Source organism: Apis laboriosa, unplaced genomic scaffold (assembly GCF_014066325.1).
Source record: "Apis laboriosa isolate Shangri-la unplaced genomic scaffold, ASM1406632v1 scaffold13_cov153, whole genome shotgun sequence".
NCBI classification, from domain to species: Eukaryota; Metazoa; Arthropoda; class Insecta; order Hymenoptera; family Apidae; genus Apis; species Apis laboriosa.
This window is the reverse complement of record NW_025221370.1, coordinates 3,534,062-3,552,150: the sequence shown is the minus strand read 5'-3', so window position 1 is coordinate 3,552,150 and position 18,089 is coordinate 3,534,062. Positions and strand designations below refer to the sequence as shown.

At 21.4% G+C, this 18,089-nt stretch overlaps 3 protein-coding genes across 4 annotated transcripts; 1 reads left to right on the top strand and 2 right to left on the bottom strand.

The window, feature by feature from the left end:
- The first annotated feature begins 416 nt into the window (after positions 1-416).
- LOC122721051 (40S ribosomal protein S3a) lies at positions 417-3,646 on the top strand. Of its 2 annotated transcripts, XR_006347852.1 has the most exons (6): positions 417-544; positions 993-1,096; positions 1,369-1,691; positions 2,273-2,434; positions 2,517-2,719; positions 3,342-3,646. XR_006347852.1 is itself a non-coding variant. In XM_043948267.1 (5 exons), exons 1-5 carry the CDS (start codon positions 483-485, stop codon positions 2,667-2,669), a joined length of 804 nt encoding a protein of 267 aa, XP_043804202.1. In that variant the 5' UTR covers positions 417-482; the 3' UTR covers positions 2,670-2,724. The 2 variants fall into 2 exon arrangements, 1 of the variants encoding a protein (XP_043804202.1); XM_043948267.1 differs by lacking the exon at positions 3,342-3,646 and having other exon boundaries at positions 2,517-2,724.
- Positions 2,808-9,243, bottom strand: LOC122721044 (putative fatty acyl-CoA reductase CG5065). The gene is given in 10 exon segments (XM_043948254.1): positions 2,808-2,985; positions 2,987-3,104; positions 3,200-3,457; positions 3,564-3,754; positions 3,831-4,083; positions 4,152-4,351; positions 4,433-4,568; positions 4,649-4,812; positions 6,729-6,949; positions 9,031-9,243. Coding segments are annotated over 9 exon segments (1,611 nt in total). The 5' UTR covers positions 6,945-6,949; positions 9,031-9,243; the 3' UTR covers positions 2,808-2,910.
- A 2,333-nt stretch (positions 9,244-11,576) lies between these two features.
- LOC122721047 (putative fatty acyl-CoA reductase CG5065) lies at positions 11,577-17,828 on the bottom strand. Its single transcript, XM_043948262.1, has 7 exons — positions 17,770-17,828; positions 15,589-15,794; positions 13,504-13,743; positions 13,079-13,343; positions 12,554-12,856; positions 12,162-12,369; positions 11,577-11,970 (listed from the first exon to the last, which is right to left on the bottom strand). Exons 2-7 carry the CDS (start codon positions 15,781-15,783, stop codon positions 11,709-11,711), a joined length of 1,473 nt encoding a protein of 490 aa, XP_043804197.1. The 5' UTR covers positions 15,784-15,794; positions 17,770-17,828; the 3' UTR covers positions 11,577-11,708.
- Positions 17,829-18,089: the final 261 nt, after the last annotated feature.

Sequence of the window (18,089 nt, the reverse complement as noted above, 5' to 3'; positions counted from 1 at the left end):
TTTTTATTTAAAATTATTTTAATTGAATTTTGAATTGAAAATAATAATTTATTTTTTAACATATTAATATTTTTAAAATTATTAATATCATTTAACATATTTAAAATAAGCTTATAATTAAATACATAGTCATTATAACTATGAATATATATTTTTTTAAATAATGTTATTTAATTCGGTTTTTTATTTATAATATAACTTTTTAAATTGTATAATATAACAATTTTAACTATTAATAATAAATAATTTATTTATTAATAATAGAGATTCAGATAATATATATTTAAAAATTTAATTTTCAAATAATTGCAAATAAAATGTTAGTTTTTAAAAAGATTATTTAAAATAAACTGAAAAACAAAATAGAAATAATTAAAATGTTTCAACCAATCCGCGCTTATTTGTTGATAACTAAGTTATAGATTGCTCTGCCAGTTTCCGTTCCAGCGTAAACGTGTTTCTTTTCGTGCGTGACTTCAATTATGGCGGTGGGTAAAAATAAGGGACTTTCGAAAGGAGGTAAAAAAGGTGTTAAAAAGAAGATGTAAGTAAATCATAATATTTCCTTGATGTACTTTAAATATTTCTTATAAAAAATATTTAATTTTCTTTTTGAAATTATTAAAGATGCTTCATATTATAATAGATTCTCTACGTCTGACATTCAAATTTCATATGTATATTTTATGTTTAATATATTGTTTTTATCAATATCTATTAATTCATATAATTTTAGAATATATCATGTTTTTTTAGATATAAAAAAGATTAATTCAAAAGTTTTTATTTTAATTATAGATTTTTATTCATTCTTTATTGATTTCTTTTAAATAGTATTAATATAAATTGAAATATATCGAATCTGATGCAATACATTAACATAATTAAATTTTGAGTTGAAATTATTAATTATGATTAAATTGTGTATGCGTATTAAAATATGAATATTTCTTAATCATTGAAATCCTAACCTAATTTTTCATTTGATACAGCGTCGATCCCTTTACTCGTAAGGATTGGTATGATGTTAAGGCACCATCTATGTTTACCAACCGTCATGTTGGCAAAACATTGGTCAATAGAACTCAAGGAACAAGTAAGATAATTATTTTTTAACTTTATGTTAAAAAATATTTGCAACTCCAGCTCCATCAAAGTTTTATTGTTACTTTATGGCGTTTTATGTTGCATAGAGAATAGCAGACAGTTACCATAATATTATTTTTTATGTGATAATATTAAAACTAATTACTGCTACAAATTTATGTAAAAAGTACAATTTAATATATATTAATAATAATTACTTATAATTTTATTGTAATATTTTAAATTATTTTTCATATTAATTTTATATTCATTATATTGCAGAAATTGCTTCTGAGGGATTAAAATACAGAGTATTTGAAGTATCCTTAGCAGATTTACAAAATGATGGAGATGCAGAAAGATCTTTTCGTAAATTTAGATTGATTGCTGAAGATGTACAACATCGTAATGTATTGACAAACTTCCATGGTATGGATTTAACTACAGATAAATTAAGATCCATGGTTAAAAAATGGCAAACTCTGATAGAAGCTAATGTTGATGTAAAAACTACTGATGGATATTTGCTTAGAGTTTTCTGCATTGGTTTTACTAACAAAGATCAATTAAGCACAAGAAAAACATGTTATGCTCAACATGCACAGGTTGATATTTATATAAAAAATTTATACAAATTTATAAATATATTATTTTCATTTTTAATATTTGCAACTTAAAATGCATAAAGGTAAAATAAACACTTTTATGTTTTATGAAGTTGCATAAATTAATAGACAGTCGCTTACCACACTATTTTTGGACTAGAAAATAGTGATATTTGATGTTGCAACATTTTTTATTAAAATATATTATGGGATATCTTTGAAAGTTGATTCTAGAAGCCAAAATAAATAGAAATAAAGTCAAAAAATATCAATTAAAACTTATTTGTAATTTATTTTAAATTAAAAATAACTTAGAATTGTGTTGAATAAAGCAACAAAATGGAATGCAATAATGAAATAACAAAGATAGAATGATCTTCATTCTATCTTCCACTTTGCTTTGTCCAATACAAATTTCAATTGCTTATAACTTAAGTAAATATTTTTGTATACCAATTTTTATGTTTATTTTGATTTCTAGAATTGATCTTTCAATATCTAATAAATATATTAATACTGTATGAATTTATTATTCATATAGTACATATATAAAGTTATTTATGTAGAGTTTTTATATTTAGGTCAAAAAAATCAGGCAGAAAATGGTAGATACAATTACGAATGATGTTACAAAAAGTGATTTAAAGGGTGTAGTCAGTAAGCTTTTACCAGATGCTACTGCAAAAGACATTGAAAAAGCTTCACAAGGAATTTATCCACTACATGATGTTTATATTCGCAAGGTATATAAGTAAAAACAATTGTTTCTATAATTTTAGTATCTTTTAAAAAAAATTCGATAAATAAAAATACATAATATCATAGGTTAAAGTATTAAAGAAGCCACGTTTCGAATTGAGCAAATTACTGGAGCTCCACGGTGACGGTGCGGGTAGTAAGAGTGAAGAAGTAGGCGAAAGTGGTTCAAAAGTCGATAGACCAGAAGGCTATGAACCACCTGTACAGGAATCCGTTTAAGAGAATAATTCTCTTTCATAATTTGATATAAATAAAAACCACGTTTCACTGTGAATATCATTCTCTATTTTATTTTTCTTTTATTTACCTATTTATTGTTTCCTAAAAAAGGAATATAAGATAAAATTCAAAATTTGATTTTATTTGTAAATATTTATTATTGAAAAAATAAATTTATTATATTAATTATTTTACTAATTAAAAAAAAACTATAAATCAATAAAAAAAGAAGATCCATAGTTTATTTCGTCGCATTAAAGTTCAACATTAAAACATTAAAAACTTTATAATGTGAATAGTTAATGTAGTAAGGTTCGAGTGACAAACAACCAACTTCCTATTAATAGTGCTTTGAAACTCTCATTCCAGGATGCAAATACATAAATTAATAATATCAAGAAAAATATTTTTGTTATGACATCAATCCAATACATGCTGCAATAAAAATTATATATATTAGTAATTAATAACATTTTATAAAACTTTCAAAATTTAATTTTTCTAAATAGATTTTTCTAAATAGATTTTACATTCTTAAATGTCTTCGAGCAGCTGGTAAAGTTTCTGGCGGTTCGTTCAATATATAAATTCTTGCTGCTCTTATACATGTTTCAAAATATGCGTCTATATCCATATCTTCTCCATGTAATTGATATTTTTCATATTCCACAGGATTAAGTTTATTTCGTACTTCCAAGAGATTTGAATTATCGAAGTCCCACTGATTGTTGGCATAATATTCAAAAACTTCGAAACCTTTTTGTATCCGACGTTGTACACGGCACATACTATTCATAGTAAGAGTTTTATATCCTTTAATGTCGTTAAAATGATTTGATTTGGAAATAATTGATCATCTATAAATGAAAAATTATAATTTTAAAATATACTTACATTGGCTTATAACCTGCAAGGAAAATAAGTGCATCTATGAAATAAGCAGGTATCATATGAAAGAATAAAACACATATATTATGCATGAGTCTTGATCTTTTCATACTTCCACCTGGATACCAAACAACCCCGTTCAAAGGAACTTTTTCTGTTATTTTTCGACCCCTGGCAATGATTTCTGCCCATGATACCTAAAATTTTCATGTTGAGATACATTGAACGCTTATTGTATATATAAATTATTATTACTAATTAAAGATAATTTACCTTAAATTCACTACTGCTTGTAAGATTATAAACTCTCTTTTCATGATCCTTACAATAGATGAAATTCCAAGAAATAGCAAGAATTGCATTTACTGCAATATCAACAGGAAGATAATCAGCATAACCACTGTCATTACAATACATCGTTCGAATAACACCTTTTCCAGCACCAATCAAGAGTCCTGTTGGACCGTTAATATTATCTGTCCATCCTGGAATTGGTTCTTTCCATATTGGTATAACTATGCTTGGTCTAAGATTTAAAATAATTTCCAATTAAAAATATTTATTATTTCTATAAGTATTTATTTTTATTTATACCTTAATATAATTGCTGGAATATATGGCATTGCTTCTTCAACAAGGCTTTCTGACAAAGCTTTAGTAAAGGCATATGTATTAGGAAGATGTGCTAAAATTTTATCTGTCATAGCTTCAACTACATCATCATCCATCCATTCTACGCATTTAATTATTTTATGAGGATCTCCAGGTGGTGGATACGGTTTTTCTCCTAAAACCTGAGAAACAAATTTTGAAAAAATTATGAAAAAAATGTAAGTATTCGTATTTAATTTTAAATATTATTAGAGATATAATACTTTTTCTTCAAGATGACAATATGCTGTACTGATATGAGCAAATAATTTTAAATGCTTCATCTCTTTGGCTAATTCCAACATTTGTTTTGTACCACGCGTATTTAATAATACTGCTTTTTTCAACATTTCGTCAAATCTATAATAATTTAATGATCAAATTCAATATTATTTTTGATATTATAAATATATGTTTTTAATACATTCGTTTTATACTACCGTACTGTAGCAGCTGCATGATATACAATATTAATCTTTTCACAAAGCATTTTTCTATCTTCTGAAGAAAGACCAAGTCCAGGTAGCGATACATCTCCGTTTATAACAGTTACAGATTTTTTAAGTATTTCTTCACCTCTTTGTTTTTTAACTTTTTCAAATAGCTGAAATAATTTTTCAATTATAGTTTTTTGTTAATTATTCATTAGTTTTATATAATATTTATAAATATAATATAAATTGATGTATTAAATTCGAATTAGAAATCGTTCGTTTTAAGAAATTCTTTTTAAATATGATTTTATTTGTTTTATTTTTATTTTTGTTGTTGTTTATTTATTTAATTAATTGATATTGTAAAACCATTAAAAATTTTTTAAGTTTAGTTAGATAGTTATCATAAATAATTAAATATAAAATCTGAAATACTATTATGCATTTATATGAAATAATTTTTAGAATTGCTATTACGAATGATGTGATTAATAATTTCTTCATTAAATAATATATATATAATTACATATATAATTATTTTCTTTTATAGAAAAGCAATCAACTAATTATAAGAACATTTTTACATATAATTATAATTAATATAATATGATCAAATTCTTCAATCTTCATTGTATGTATATGAAATGTGATTTGTATACGTATATATTACGTGAGAGAATGAGGTCCAGAAGTCAGCAGTACAGAAGATATGACATAACAGACCAGTTGAAAAATAAGAACTTTCACTGAGTATGAGACTTGATAATAATAGAGGTAATAACCTTTGCCATCCTTTTCTCTATGATACGGCCTTGACTTCGTTCCTTTTTGTTGTAATATAGGAATCATATCTTTTACCGTGCAAATCGTAGATTTCATTTTTAATAAATTCGAAGAAATAAGCAAGAGTTGTGTAAATCATCGGAAGTATTTCAAAACGTATTGCATTCTATCAAAGATGAAGATGACACTTTAACTATTAAATAACTCTTTTTTATTTGATTCATGACATCATATATTATATGTTAGCTAGAATATTCCTCATTATATTGATTACTACCTGTTAATATATGTCTTTTTTTTAATTATATAGAAATGTGATGTAATATTCTATTTAATTGCTTTTGCTAATTTTAATAAATAAATTTTTTTTAGATTTAAATAAAATATATAAGTTAATAATAATTTGAAAATTATAGTTAAATCAATTATAATGAATTATAATTTGATGTATATGTATTTTTTTATCATAAAATATTCTAATAGAAACGATCAAACCTAAGTTGATTAAAATTTACGATATTTGCATTATGCCAGTCACTTTTATTTTTTATTTAGATCAAATTTGGTCTTTGAAAAATTTTTTTTATTTTTTTCAATTGTATTTGATTTTAATCAATGTAATATATTTTCTTTTTATTGGATAAAATTTATCGTTAAATAATATTTTCTTGTTTAACAATAGATTCAACAAAATATGAAATCGTTATTACATCAAAATGTATTTGTATAACTAACGTTATTTTTGTACAACTAGTTTTGAAAAATTTCTTTTCTTTTCGACAGTGAAAATAAATTTTTCAATAAAAATGAGTATCAAGGTGCTTTTCTTGCACAATTTAATCTTTACATAATTAAACTTTCTCCATGTGTTTTACAAGATACGTGTTGCAATACCTTACGCATTAAAAAATCTACTCTTACTATAACACTATTATAATAGTTTCTAATATAAATTTAATAGAAATTATTTTTCATAAAATGTTTTTTAATAATATATATATTTATTTATTTTTTCAATTTATTCGTTTAAATAATGCAATTATCTCAAATATTTTTCTCAGAAATTAGTTTAGAAAAAATTACTTCAAACAATAATATATACAAGAAACTTGTTTACGTGTTCATAAATGGTTGAATTGCTTTCTTACGTAATATCATCAAGACATATTAGATTAATGGAATTTTTTTATGACAATAGTTTAAAATCTATATCAGATCTATATTATTTATATTTTTATGCTAATATTTATTTTGTTCAAAAATTGAATAATCACATAAAATTCCAATAAGATTATATATTTACCGGTGAATTAAAAATTTCCTCTAAGCGATGTTTTGGATTTTTTTCTTTTTTCGTTCTGATCAACATATAAATTTGTTTTATGTCCGGTAAACATCTGAGAAATTTTTCAACAACGACTTTTCCTAAAAATCCAGTGCCACCAGTGATTAAGATGTTCTGATTTTTGAAAGATTCTGCTATTCTATCAGATATCTCTTCCACTTTTGATTCTGCCATCGTATCTAATCAAAAAATAATCATGATTATAATATGTAAATTTTTTATATAGATAAATACCTTTAAAAAATAATTATATTTATGCTAAATTCTAAGAATTAAATGTAATTTCAATGTATAAAAAAGGTATTATCGTTGGCATTATACTTAATGAAAATTACAGTGTAAATTTCAAAAATTGCAACATATAAATATTTCGCAATTTTGCAATTTTTATTTGTATGCATACAAGATTTCAGTTTTCCAAACAGTATTACATATGCAAATGAATTTTTTCAATTAAACATTATTTATAAAGCAATACGTAAAATAAACATGCATTTTGAAAACTATTTTTTGTAAGAATTTAAGTGACAATAAGTTTTCAATAGTAGTAATCNTATATATTATATATATTATATATATATTATACATATTATATATATATATAAAATATCATATTATATATATATAATATTATACGTAATATTATAATTTCGCAATAATGACTAATTGTCAGTCAAGTGATTAAAGCAAATATAGCAAAAATTGAACAATTTAAATCTTAAACATTAATGGTTGCAATTATCAAGATAATGATTGTAAATTATCTATGATGAAATAATGGAAATGATGAAATAAGTGGAAATAACACTAATATTTTAGAATTATATTATTATATCCCGCAAGGGGGACCGACGAGTTTCAAGACTTGTTTTATTTTGTCCTGAACTCGTTGAGTCTTTTGGGTGGTGGCGTACCCACGGACCTGAGCCAAATATGAATTTTTCTTTTTCAATTAAGTTACTTATAACTTTTTCTGAATTCGGTAGCGATGAAATCTTGAATATTTCAAATTATTTTGACATATACTATGATGTAAAAATATTTTGAATATTTTTAAAAATTTAAAAAAATATAAATTGAAATTTGAAAACTAAATTAGATAGATATTGATTTAGAAAGAAAATAGAGCACGAAAATGATGAAATTATAAAGCATTAAAATTAAGTACCAAAGAAATATACAAATTGTTTTATGAAATGAAATTTGCATAAAAGAACAAACATTATGGTTATGCAAACATCATGAGATGGCGTAATAATTTTTACAGTGATGTAAAAACATCATCTGTGTTGACAAAGAAGCTTGGATACTTTGGAAAAAATCTTTATACTAAAAGATTCTTATCGGTTTTTTATTGAAAAATTTTTTTTTTATTTCTATTTCTTGTTGATTTTTGAATAAGCGTTACATAATAAAAGTCTGAATTATTAATTTTTAAATGTATTTGTTATATAAGTGATGCAACCAAGATTAAATAGTTTTTTATGATTTTATAAAAACATTTTAAAAACTTAATAGGAAATTGTTATTATTTTAATCTTTTGTTATTGAATTATATATTGAAATTTAATTTCATTGATAATCGCATATTAAAATATTATATTAAATTTGATACATTAAATATTTTGTAATTATGTAATTTAGAACATTGAATAATTAAATGCGCAATGATACTCAACAATGTTATCTAATATTGAGTATTTGATATCTAATATTTTATATTAGAATATATAATATTATGAATATATAATGACATAGTTTTTAATTTAAGAAATCATAAATTCTTTAAAATAAACCATAAATAACTTTAAAATAAATTTGAAATAAATTTAAATAACTTCAAAATAAGTTGAATCATTCTATTATTCATTAGAAAATTTCGATCACTATTACTTTTGAATATTGCTTCACTTATAATGTTTTCATATTCGTTGGTTTTCAATAATTATATTTAATCATATTGTTACAGATTTAAGAAAATTTAATGTTGTAAAGACTGATAAATTATTATATATTTATTATAATATAAATATAATATTATAATTATTATATTTATTATATATTTAGCATATTTACATTTTTTTATTCATATAAAAGATTTATAAAAAATAAATCTAAATAAATCTAAAACAATAAACAAACGAAGAAACAAAATTAAATTTTACTTTATTATCTAAAAAACAAAATTTAATTAAATTGTATATGTTTCAAAAATAAGATGAAAAAAGAAAGAAATTATATACTTTCAATGAACACTTACTTTTAAAAATAAAAAAAATTTCTCAAGCTTATTCCTCAAAGTTCACAGGTGAATAATGGTGAACAAAATGAAACACGACTGTTACTTTACAAGTGACCGGCTTTAGTCAATCGGTGTTACTTGGACGGTGAGCACGATACAGACTGAGAAAGTATAATGTTGGCCCAATATTTTCTTAGATGATCTCAATGTATTCCCTATTTACTTTCGTATGGTCGTTCGGTTGCTCCCACCCTTATTCAAGAGAATAACTCAATATTTAAACTATATAATTGCTTATATATGTATATATATATATATATATATATATATTCAGTCATATTTCATAATTGAGATTTTCATAATTTTATTGAAATTATATTTCATTATTATGACAATTTTTTGAAAAATATGTGAATTATAAAGATATATTTATATATATATATAGATATATATAGATTAATATGATTCATTTTAAGATTAAACTTTGAATATATTAGAATAAATGTAAATAAATTCTTATAAATATCAATATTCACATTAGAACAGTTAATTTTAATTTCGATTTTTTTTTTTCTCTTGATAAAGATTTAAAACTTTATAGATAGTTTAAAATTAATGTAACATAATTTAAATTGTAATGCGATTAATGTAATTCAAATTTAATGCAATCTTTAATCTATTAAAGATACATAACATTTAATGCTATTTAAAAGTTAATGATGTATATGTATGTATATATATTTACTTTAACTTGGAAAATTATTTTAACAAAAAAAATAATTTTACGAATTTGAAAATTTAAGGATTTAAAATAACATAAAAATATTAAGTCTTGATTAATTGATAATATAATTAATTTAAAATATTGATCTTGAAATCAATGAAATTATCATAGATAACATTTTGATATGCAATTCGTATAATTTTTTTTTTTACAGTCCTTTTTCTTCAATTAAAAAAGGAATTATTAAAAAAAAAATAAATTAATATAAAACAAAAAATTATGAAATATGAAACAAAACTAAAAATATTCTTGTTTAAAATATATATATATATATATATATATACGTCTATGTGTAATGTATACATCTGCAATGATAGTTAAAGAGTGAGAGTTGAAATGAAAAAGTGAGAGTGAAAATGTAAGTATTGGGGAAAAAAAGAGAACATGTACACGAGTGAGAACGAAAACGGATGAGCAAGACGAGTATAAGATTTCGACACTCTTTGGGTACTACCGGATTCATGTGCTTTCATGATTTTTCATTACATTTTCATATAAATCGTTCGTTGACTAAAAATTCATAGTACAAGTGTTCAATTAATCAATATTTTTTTTTATATTTTTCTTTCGATATTTGACTACAAATTTTTGTTGGCAATTCTTTTGTAATTTATATATATATAAATCATTCTTATATAATCCTGTATAGTCGCTGAATAATTTTATTCTTTACGTTTTTTATATAACGCGCAAAAAAATAATATAAAAAATACATGAAAAATAGATAAATTAAAATTTATTTTATTCATTAATATTTAGAATGTTAATAATGTTGATCTAAACTATAAATTATAAAACAATAACTTTGGTCTAATATTAATATTTCCAAACATTTCTATAATCTAAAATCATTTTTATAATCTTATAATTCATGGAACATTTTATTTAAAAAAATATTCGTTCTTTGAAAAATAAATTTGAAGAAACTTTCTGATCTTTCAGAATGTAAGAATAGTATGAAAATTAAATCCAAATATAATTTTATTTAATATTTGTAAAAACGCTTGTTTTTTAGATTAACATAATATTGTAATATACTATAGATTATTATTAGTCATGTATAGTAGATATTTCATAACAAATAGCGAAAACTTTTCTATTTCAAATATTACTTCAAATATTTGCATGACTAAGAAATGACGAGAAAAGAATATTTCACCTGAGAGATTGTACGAACAGACATGTCGCGTGAGAGCAAGAATTTCGAAATTTCAAAATGTCATGACTTGATCAGATATGTAATTGCGTCAAGAATTTGAAAATCTAAATAATCATATTATAGAAACTTTTTTATACTGATTTAAATTGTATTAATCCAAAATTTTTCTCTAATAGGAAATATACTATGAGATTATTTTAATTAAAAAGGAAGAATTAATCTTTGAAAGTAATTTTGTATTATGTTATTGATAATGATATCAAATATAATGGTTGATATTATTTCTTTATTATATTTTATTTACTGGCACATTCTTTACAAATTAAATAAAATCTTTATTTATTTTATTCAAGCACTTAAGTCAAATTTTTATAAATATTCTAATATATATTTTAAAATTTAATTATTAAAACAGTCTTTTTACGTCTTTTAAGAAATAAATATATTTATTATTATAATAAGTATCTTAAAAATATCATAATTGCAAATGCATGTTCTATGATAAAGCAATAAACAATATTATATTGAATTATATCTTATTAAAGAATCATTATCTCATTGTATACAATAAAATAAAATAGTTAATTAATAATAATTGTGAATATAATGTAAAACATAATTTTTAGCATTTGAGAATAAAATAAAATAAAAATAAAGAAATATATTATCATTTTCAGATAAAATCAATTATTATAATATATCTATAATCAATATATCTATAATTTGTTAAGTTCAAATATGATCGTAATATGTTTAGATGAATTTATCCAAGAATAGAAACCATATAAAGAAGATTGTAAATCCGATCTTAACAAACCAATCAGCAAAATATAAATATCTAATAACTTTCCGTGCACGAGGTATGGTAGAAAGATCATCTTTTAAACAATATTGTCTAACGCCTAATATATATTTCAACATGTAACTATCCCAAGATATAGCTTTTGTATCCATAAAGAATTTTTCTCTATCAGATGAATTTAATTCAAGTTGCAATTTTTTCATGCGGTCATTTCTGAAAATCGAAATTAAATTAGAATAAAATTTTAGTTTTAATATAATGTATCATAATTTATCATTAATTAAAATTTTTTTATATAATAATTTATCAGAAATTAAAATTTTCAATAACACTGAAAAATCCGAAGATTTACAACTTAGAAAATAACTTATTGAAAATTTTAAAAAATATTTCTGCATAATTACCGAAATTCCCATTCTTTAGTAGTATAATATTGTATCAATCCTATACCATTATTAACTTTTTGATGCACTCTTATTAAAAATGGTTTATTTCCAGTTAGAAAAATAATAATATCTATGAAAATTGCAGGTATATAATGGAATAAGATCACGCGTATCCAATGGTAAAATTTTAATGTTGTAATACTTCCACCTGGATACCATAGTAAACCTTAAAATAAAATTTATAGATTAATTTTGGTTAAATAGATTAAAACATTAATTGTTTTTTATACATAGAATTATTATTAACTTGCTTTATAAATATTATTATTTTATTTATTTCATTAATATAGAAAATTAATTCGTTTCATTAATTATATTATAGAAATATATATTATAATTCTTTTATTAACCTGTGAATGGATACATTATGGTATATTTCTTTCCAGTTTCTACAGCATAACCCCAAGAAATCGGGTTTTCAAGTCCAGAAGTAATGTTCATAAATATTGGTTTTTCAGGTTTTTCTCTTCCTACTTTCCATGCCAATCCAATCATTGCATTAATCGCCATGTCACAGGGAATTAGATTCAATAAATAATTATAATTACAGAGAACAGTTCGTATTACTCCTTTTCCAGCACCTACCATTAAACCTGTTGGTCCATTCATGTTGTCAATCCAACCAGGCATTGGTTCTTTCCATGATGCGACCACTAAAATTTAAATTAATTAATAATTTATAACAAATTATATTAAATATTCATAAATTTTAAAATCATATTGCACTTTTATTATAAAAAATATATAGTTCAAAAAACTAAAAATAATAAAAATCATTTTTCAAAAAATATTTAATTAGTTAATATTTTTGAATCTTTTGAAATAAAGATGCAATATATACATAAAGAAAATTTATATATTCTTATTTAAAATACCTATAGAAGGTCTTGCAACACCTGCAGGTAAACCACTCTTCTGCACCAAATCTTCAGCAAGTGCTTTACTAAAGGCATAAGTGTTTGGTAATCCTTGTAATATTTTTGGTGTCATGATTTTTTGAAAATCATCTGTCGTATCATTTACTATTTTTACAATTTTTTCAAGTTCTATAGGAGCAGGATAATTTCTTTCTTCAAGTACAGATTCATTACAGTGACAGTACGAAGTAGAAACATGAATGAAGGATTTTAAATGCTCCATCTATGTTAAAAATCAAAACATAATGTCAAAATATCGAAAAAAATGTTTTAAGAAAAAATGGTAATTATTTTACTCAGAAAAAATCAGAAATAATTAAAATAAATATTCTTAATTTAAGTAATTTTATATTCTTAATTTCATAAAATTAATAAATATGTACCTCTTTTGCAAGATTTATAACATTCTTAGTACCCAGAGTATTTATTGTTATTGCCTGTTTTAATGTCAAATCGAATTTAACATTTGCCGCCATGTGAAAAACTATGGAAACTTCTTTTAATAATTTTTGTTTATCGGCAGTCGATAAAGCAAGATGTTCGTCAGTAGTATCACCTTGTATTAATTTAATTTTTTCTATTTTTTCAGGATATTTTTCTTTAATTATTTTAAGTGGATTTTCCTGAAAAATTAATCAATTTATCATATATTTATATAACAAAAATCTTTTATATATGTAATGAAATTAAAATTTTTATACAATCATTCCAATGCGCAATTCTCATTCAAAGCAGTAACAGAAAAAAAAATACTTGAATTGAGAACGGAAGCGATTTCTTCATATAAAAATGCAGTTTAATTATTTATGTGCATATATTTCTGTTACATTGAATATATATTCTTAGTGATTTTCTAGGACATCTTAAAATCATATATAGTGAAATTACTGCATACCATAAGCTTAGGTATCCCTTTCACTTTCGTTCATGTATTATTACAAATATATCTTATTAAATTATTAATATAAATAAATATTTTTAAGTTATTGAAATATCAATTATAAGTAATAACAAATAATATAAACGATATATTTAATGCGAAATTTATAATAATAATATCTATAATAATAGTATTATATCTATAATAATTAATAATTTTTCATGAAAAATATCGTAAGATAAAATCTCTAAATAATTTTCTTGAATATAAATTGATTGATATTCTTTTGATTATTGGCAAGAATTATATTTTAAAATATAATTCATAATCAATAATTGACCAAATCATAATAAATTTTTTGCATTGTTCAGTTCCGGATAATAGTATTTGAAATAAGAAATACAAAAATTTATCTCAAATTACTTCAACTGATAATTAATTTGCTAATAATTTATTTCTATATTAATAAAAACAGCTTTAATACTTTATTAATAAATTTTAATTAATAAATTTATTTAATATATTTTAAATAAATATTTTCTTTTGTATGCAATTTGTATATTTATTGCCATAAAATAAGTGAAATACATGAAATCTTTAAATATTACTTTAATTTAACAAAATTACCTCAATAATTTCCCATACTTTTTACATGAAATGTACACAATAGTAGCATTGATGCTTTTTCTTTTAATTTTTTTGTGAGCATTACTCATGACACATATTTGTATATGGTATATATCTTATATTCATTATGGCATATACCAATCTAGTATTAAAATAGTTAAAGTAATTAAGAAGGACTAGAAATAAATGAATTTTAAAAAATTTTTCATTCGAATTGAAAAATTCAATTTTTTTCAAAATAAAAATTTTAAACGAAAACTTCCAATTTTATTTTTTTAAATGAAACTGTATATCTATATATATTTCCATATTTTAAAAATTAACGTTTACATTAATTTAAAAAAAAAATAAAAATACATGAACGAATACATGAAAAAAATAAAAATACATGAATCTGGATAATATTTTACAAAATTAAAGTTAAAGACACAAACAATCTTAATTTGTTAAGATGAGTTATTTCTTAATTAAAAACTCGTTTTTGTATAAAATTTAATAACAAGGTTAAATTTTAGTTAGATCAATTTTTAATTCGTGCAAAATAACAAAATATTAAATAATAAAATAATAAGTAAATGATAAGTAAAAAGTTAAATATTTAGAACATTGATAAGTTGAACGAAAAGTTAATCTTTTCTTAATAATGCCATTTTGTAAAGAAAATAACAAACAAATAATAATAAATAAGATATTTTAGCTTGTTTCTAAAAAAAAAAAAGAAAAGATGGAATTAAACTTGAAATCTCTAAAATTTCACTACCTCCATATATATATATGACGTACCACTCGAAATCATTTAATGTTTGTTGCCTTTGCGAAATTTTCAAATTTCTGGAAACATTAGAAAGATTTTAAAAGAAATGTTGTTTTGATATAACCTGTTCCTAAAATTTATTTTAAAGCACTATGAGTTATAATAATTTTTTAATTTAATTTTAATATAATGTAAAATATCTCATACTTTTATCATATATTGCAGTCTAGATTGCGGATCGACATCTTTCTTTTTTCTAATTAATACAAAAATATTTTCAAGATGATCACAGCTGATCAACAGTTTATAGATTAAAACCTTTCCCATAAAACCAGAACCGCCAGTGATGAAAACGTTTCGACCTTGAAGCCATTCCGAAATAGATGGTATGTCTGATGCCATTTTTAGAAAAGCTGTAAGAGGAAGAGAATGACCTTGAAAAAATATCTCCAAAGAGTGGTTAAACCTGTTTATAGAAGATAAATGCGTATTTAAACACGTGTTTTTAATTAGATATTATAAATTTGTAAATGTAAATTTTTCTCATTCTTTTCCTTATTTTAATATAAATTATAATTTCATTTACTTATTATCAGATAAAATTTGAATACAATTACAATAATTATTTTTCCATTCTTATATTGAAAATATAAAAATATAATTATATAATATAATATATACATTTCTTATTATATATATATTGTAGTTTTCGTTTTCTTTTTGGATATCGAATAACATGGAAAGATTCATAATTAAATAAATTGAAAATTTGTAGAGCAGAATGAAACAAAAAAATCTAAGCATAAAAAAAATAATACTATTAATTTTATATTAAACACAAGAAATATAATAATAATATAATAATATAATAATATAATATAATAATATAATAATATAATATAATAATATAATAATATAATAATATAATAATATAAACATAATAATAAAAAATTTTTCATAATGAAAATTTTTAATATATTTATATGGGAATGCAATAAATCACTTTATATCAGGATAATTGATAAAAGAGAGAGAAAATATAATTTAATCAGAGAAAATATAAAATATTATTTTATTAGTATTAAAACAAGCATCTGTTTACATTATTAATAATTCAAAGTATTTTGTAATCTATTACGGATATTTTTTGATCTTTAGAAATTTTGCTATCGTGCTTAGAATATCATTAAAAATAAAAAAGATTGCATGAATATTGTTTTAAATTTTATAGAATATATTGTATAATATACATGATATTTGTTTCTCAAATCTTAAAAATTATTTATAACAAATCGATGATATTTTGATCAATTTTCTATATATAATTTTTTAATATATTTTATCAAAATTGTATAATATATTCATGACTGAAAAAAAATTAGATCTAAAAATGCGAATTTAATTAATTGATTTTCAAAAAATCCAATACATTCATAGAAATAAACATGCATAATAACAAAATGTTATTTCTATAATTAAATTTATTTTCAATTATATTATAAATAAATATTTTTTAATGATATATTTATATATCATATTATAATAATGAAATATTGATGAACAAGCGAGTAAAATATCTCTTGTGCTTCTTACGCACATATATTTTTTCCTGCTGCAAGATTTCTTCCATCATATAATATATTTCTTTTTCTAGAAAATTAATTTTTTATATATTATATAATTAGGTTTTAATGAAAATAAAATGTTCAAATTTTTTAATTTTTTTTTTCATTTTGGTCATGTATAATCGTTTCTTATTGTTACTTTTTTTTATTATTTTATGACAGAAAAACAGGAAAAAATTTTTTGTTTATGCGATAACATTGATTGCCAATTATGGTAAAAATCGCTTTGTTACAGTATTATTTTAATTATATTTTATAGTTATTTTTAATTATATAAAGATATATTTGAAAGATCCAAATTTTTTTTTTATTTTTCTATATTAATATTTTTATTTAATTTTAATCAAATTTCGATAAAAGTGCACTGTACTTTTTTTAATTTATATTTATATTTTTTAAATTTATATAAGATTAATCACATATAATATAGATTATCGAATTAGTTTATTTTAAATTAAAGTATAACACAAATTAATTATACTTTAAAATCAAACAATTCAATTATATCAATTTTTTTAAAAATGATGAATCAATCATATTATCCAATCAGGAAATTAATAAAATTAAATGAAAATTTTCATTATGTATAAACTTATTGTTTATTATAAATTAAATCACTAATTAATCTATACAATGTAAATGATATTCCATAGTCTTACTAATATATATTACTAATTAATCCATTAGTAATATATATTATTCTCCATAATTTATGCAACTTTATACTGTTGATTCTAATTTTATATCATATTGCAATACATACCTTATGAAAGGTGATAAATAAATGAATAAATAAAAATCAATCACGAAAAATTCTCAATATGCACAATTTTATCACTTTTCACAATTCTAAAAAAATTGCATCAAATAATTAATAATATATAAATCAAAAAGAAGAAAGAAAACGAAATTAACTATTTTTTCAATTTAAGTAGTGATCGATGAATAACAGAAACGAAGAAAAAGATCCTCGATCATAAGAAAGCAACGAGAGGTTCTGACAAAATGGCTAGTACGTTCGCTATAAATATCTGTGTGGTGGGAATTTATAGGATAGAAGGTATCAAGAGATTGGTAATTCTT

Coding starts and splice junctions, on each gene's coding strand:
- LOC122721051 (XM_043948267.1), top strand. CDS start 483: ATGGCGGTGGGTAAAAATAAGGGACTTTCGAAAGGAGGTAAAAAAGGT. Junction 545..992: donor AAAGGTGTTAAAAAGAAGAT/GTAAGTAAATCA, acceptor CATTTGATACAG/CGTCGATCCCTTTACTCGTA. Junction 1,692..2,272: donor GTTATGCTCAACATGCACAG/GTTGATATTTAT, acceptor TTTTATATTTAG/GTCAAAAAAATCAGGCAGAA.
- LOC122721047 (XM_043948262.1), bottom strand. CDS start 15,783: ATGGCATCAGACATACCATCTATTTCGGAATGGCTTCAAGGTCGAAAC. Junction 12,370..12,553: donor CATAATGTATCCATTCACAG/GTTAATAAAAGA, acceptor TTTTATTTTAAG/GTTTACTATGGTATCCAGGT. Junction 11,971..12,161: donor ACTAAAGAATGGGAATTTCG/GTAATTATGCAG, acceptor TTCGATTTTCAG/AAATGACCGCATGAAAAAAT.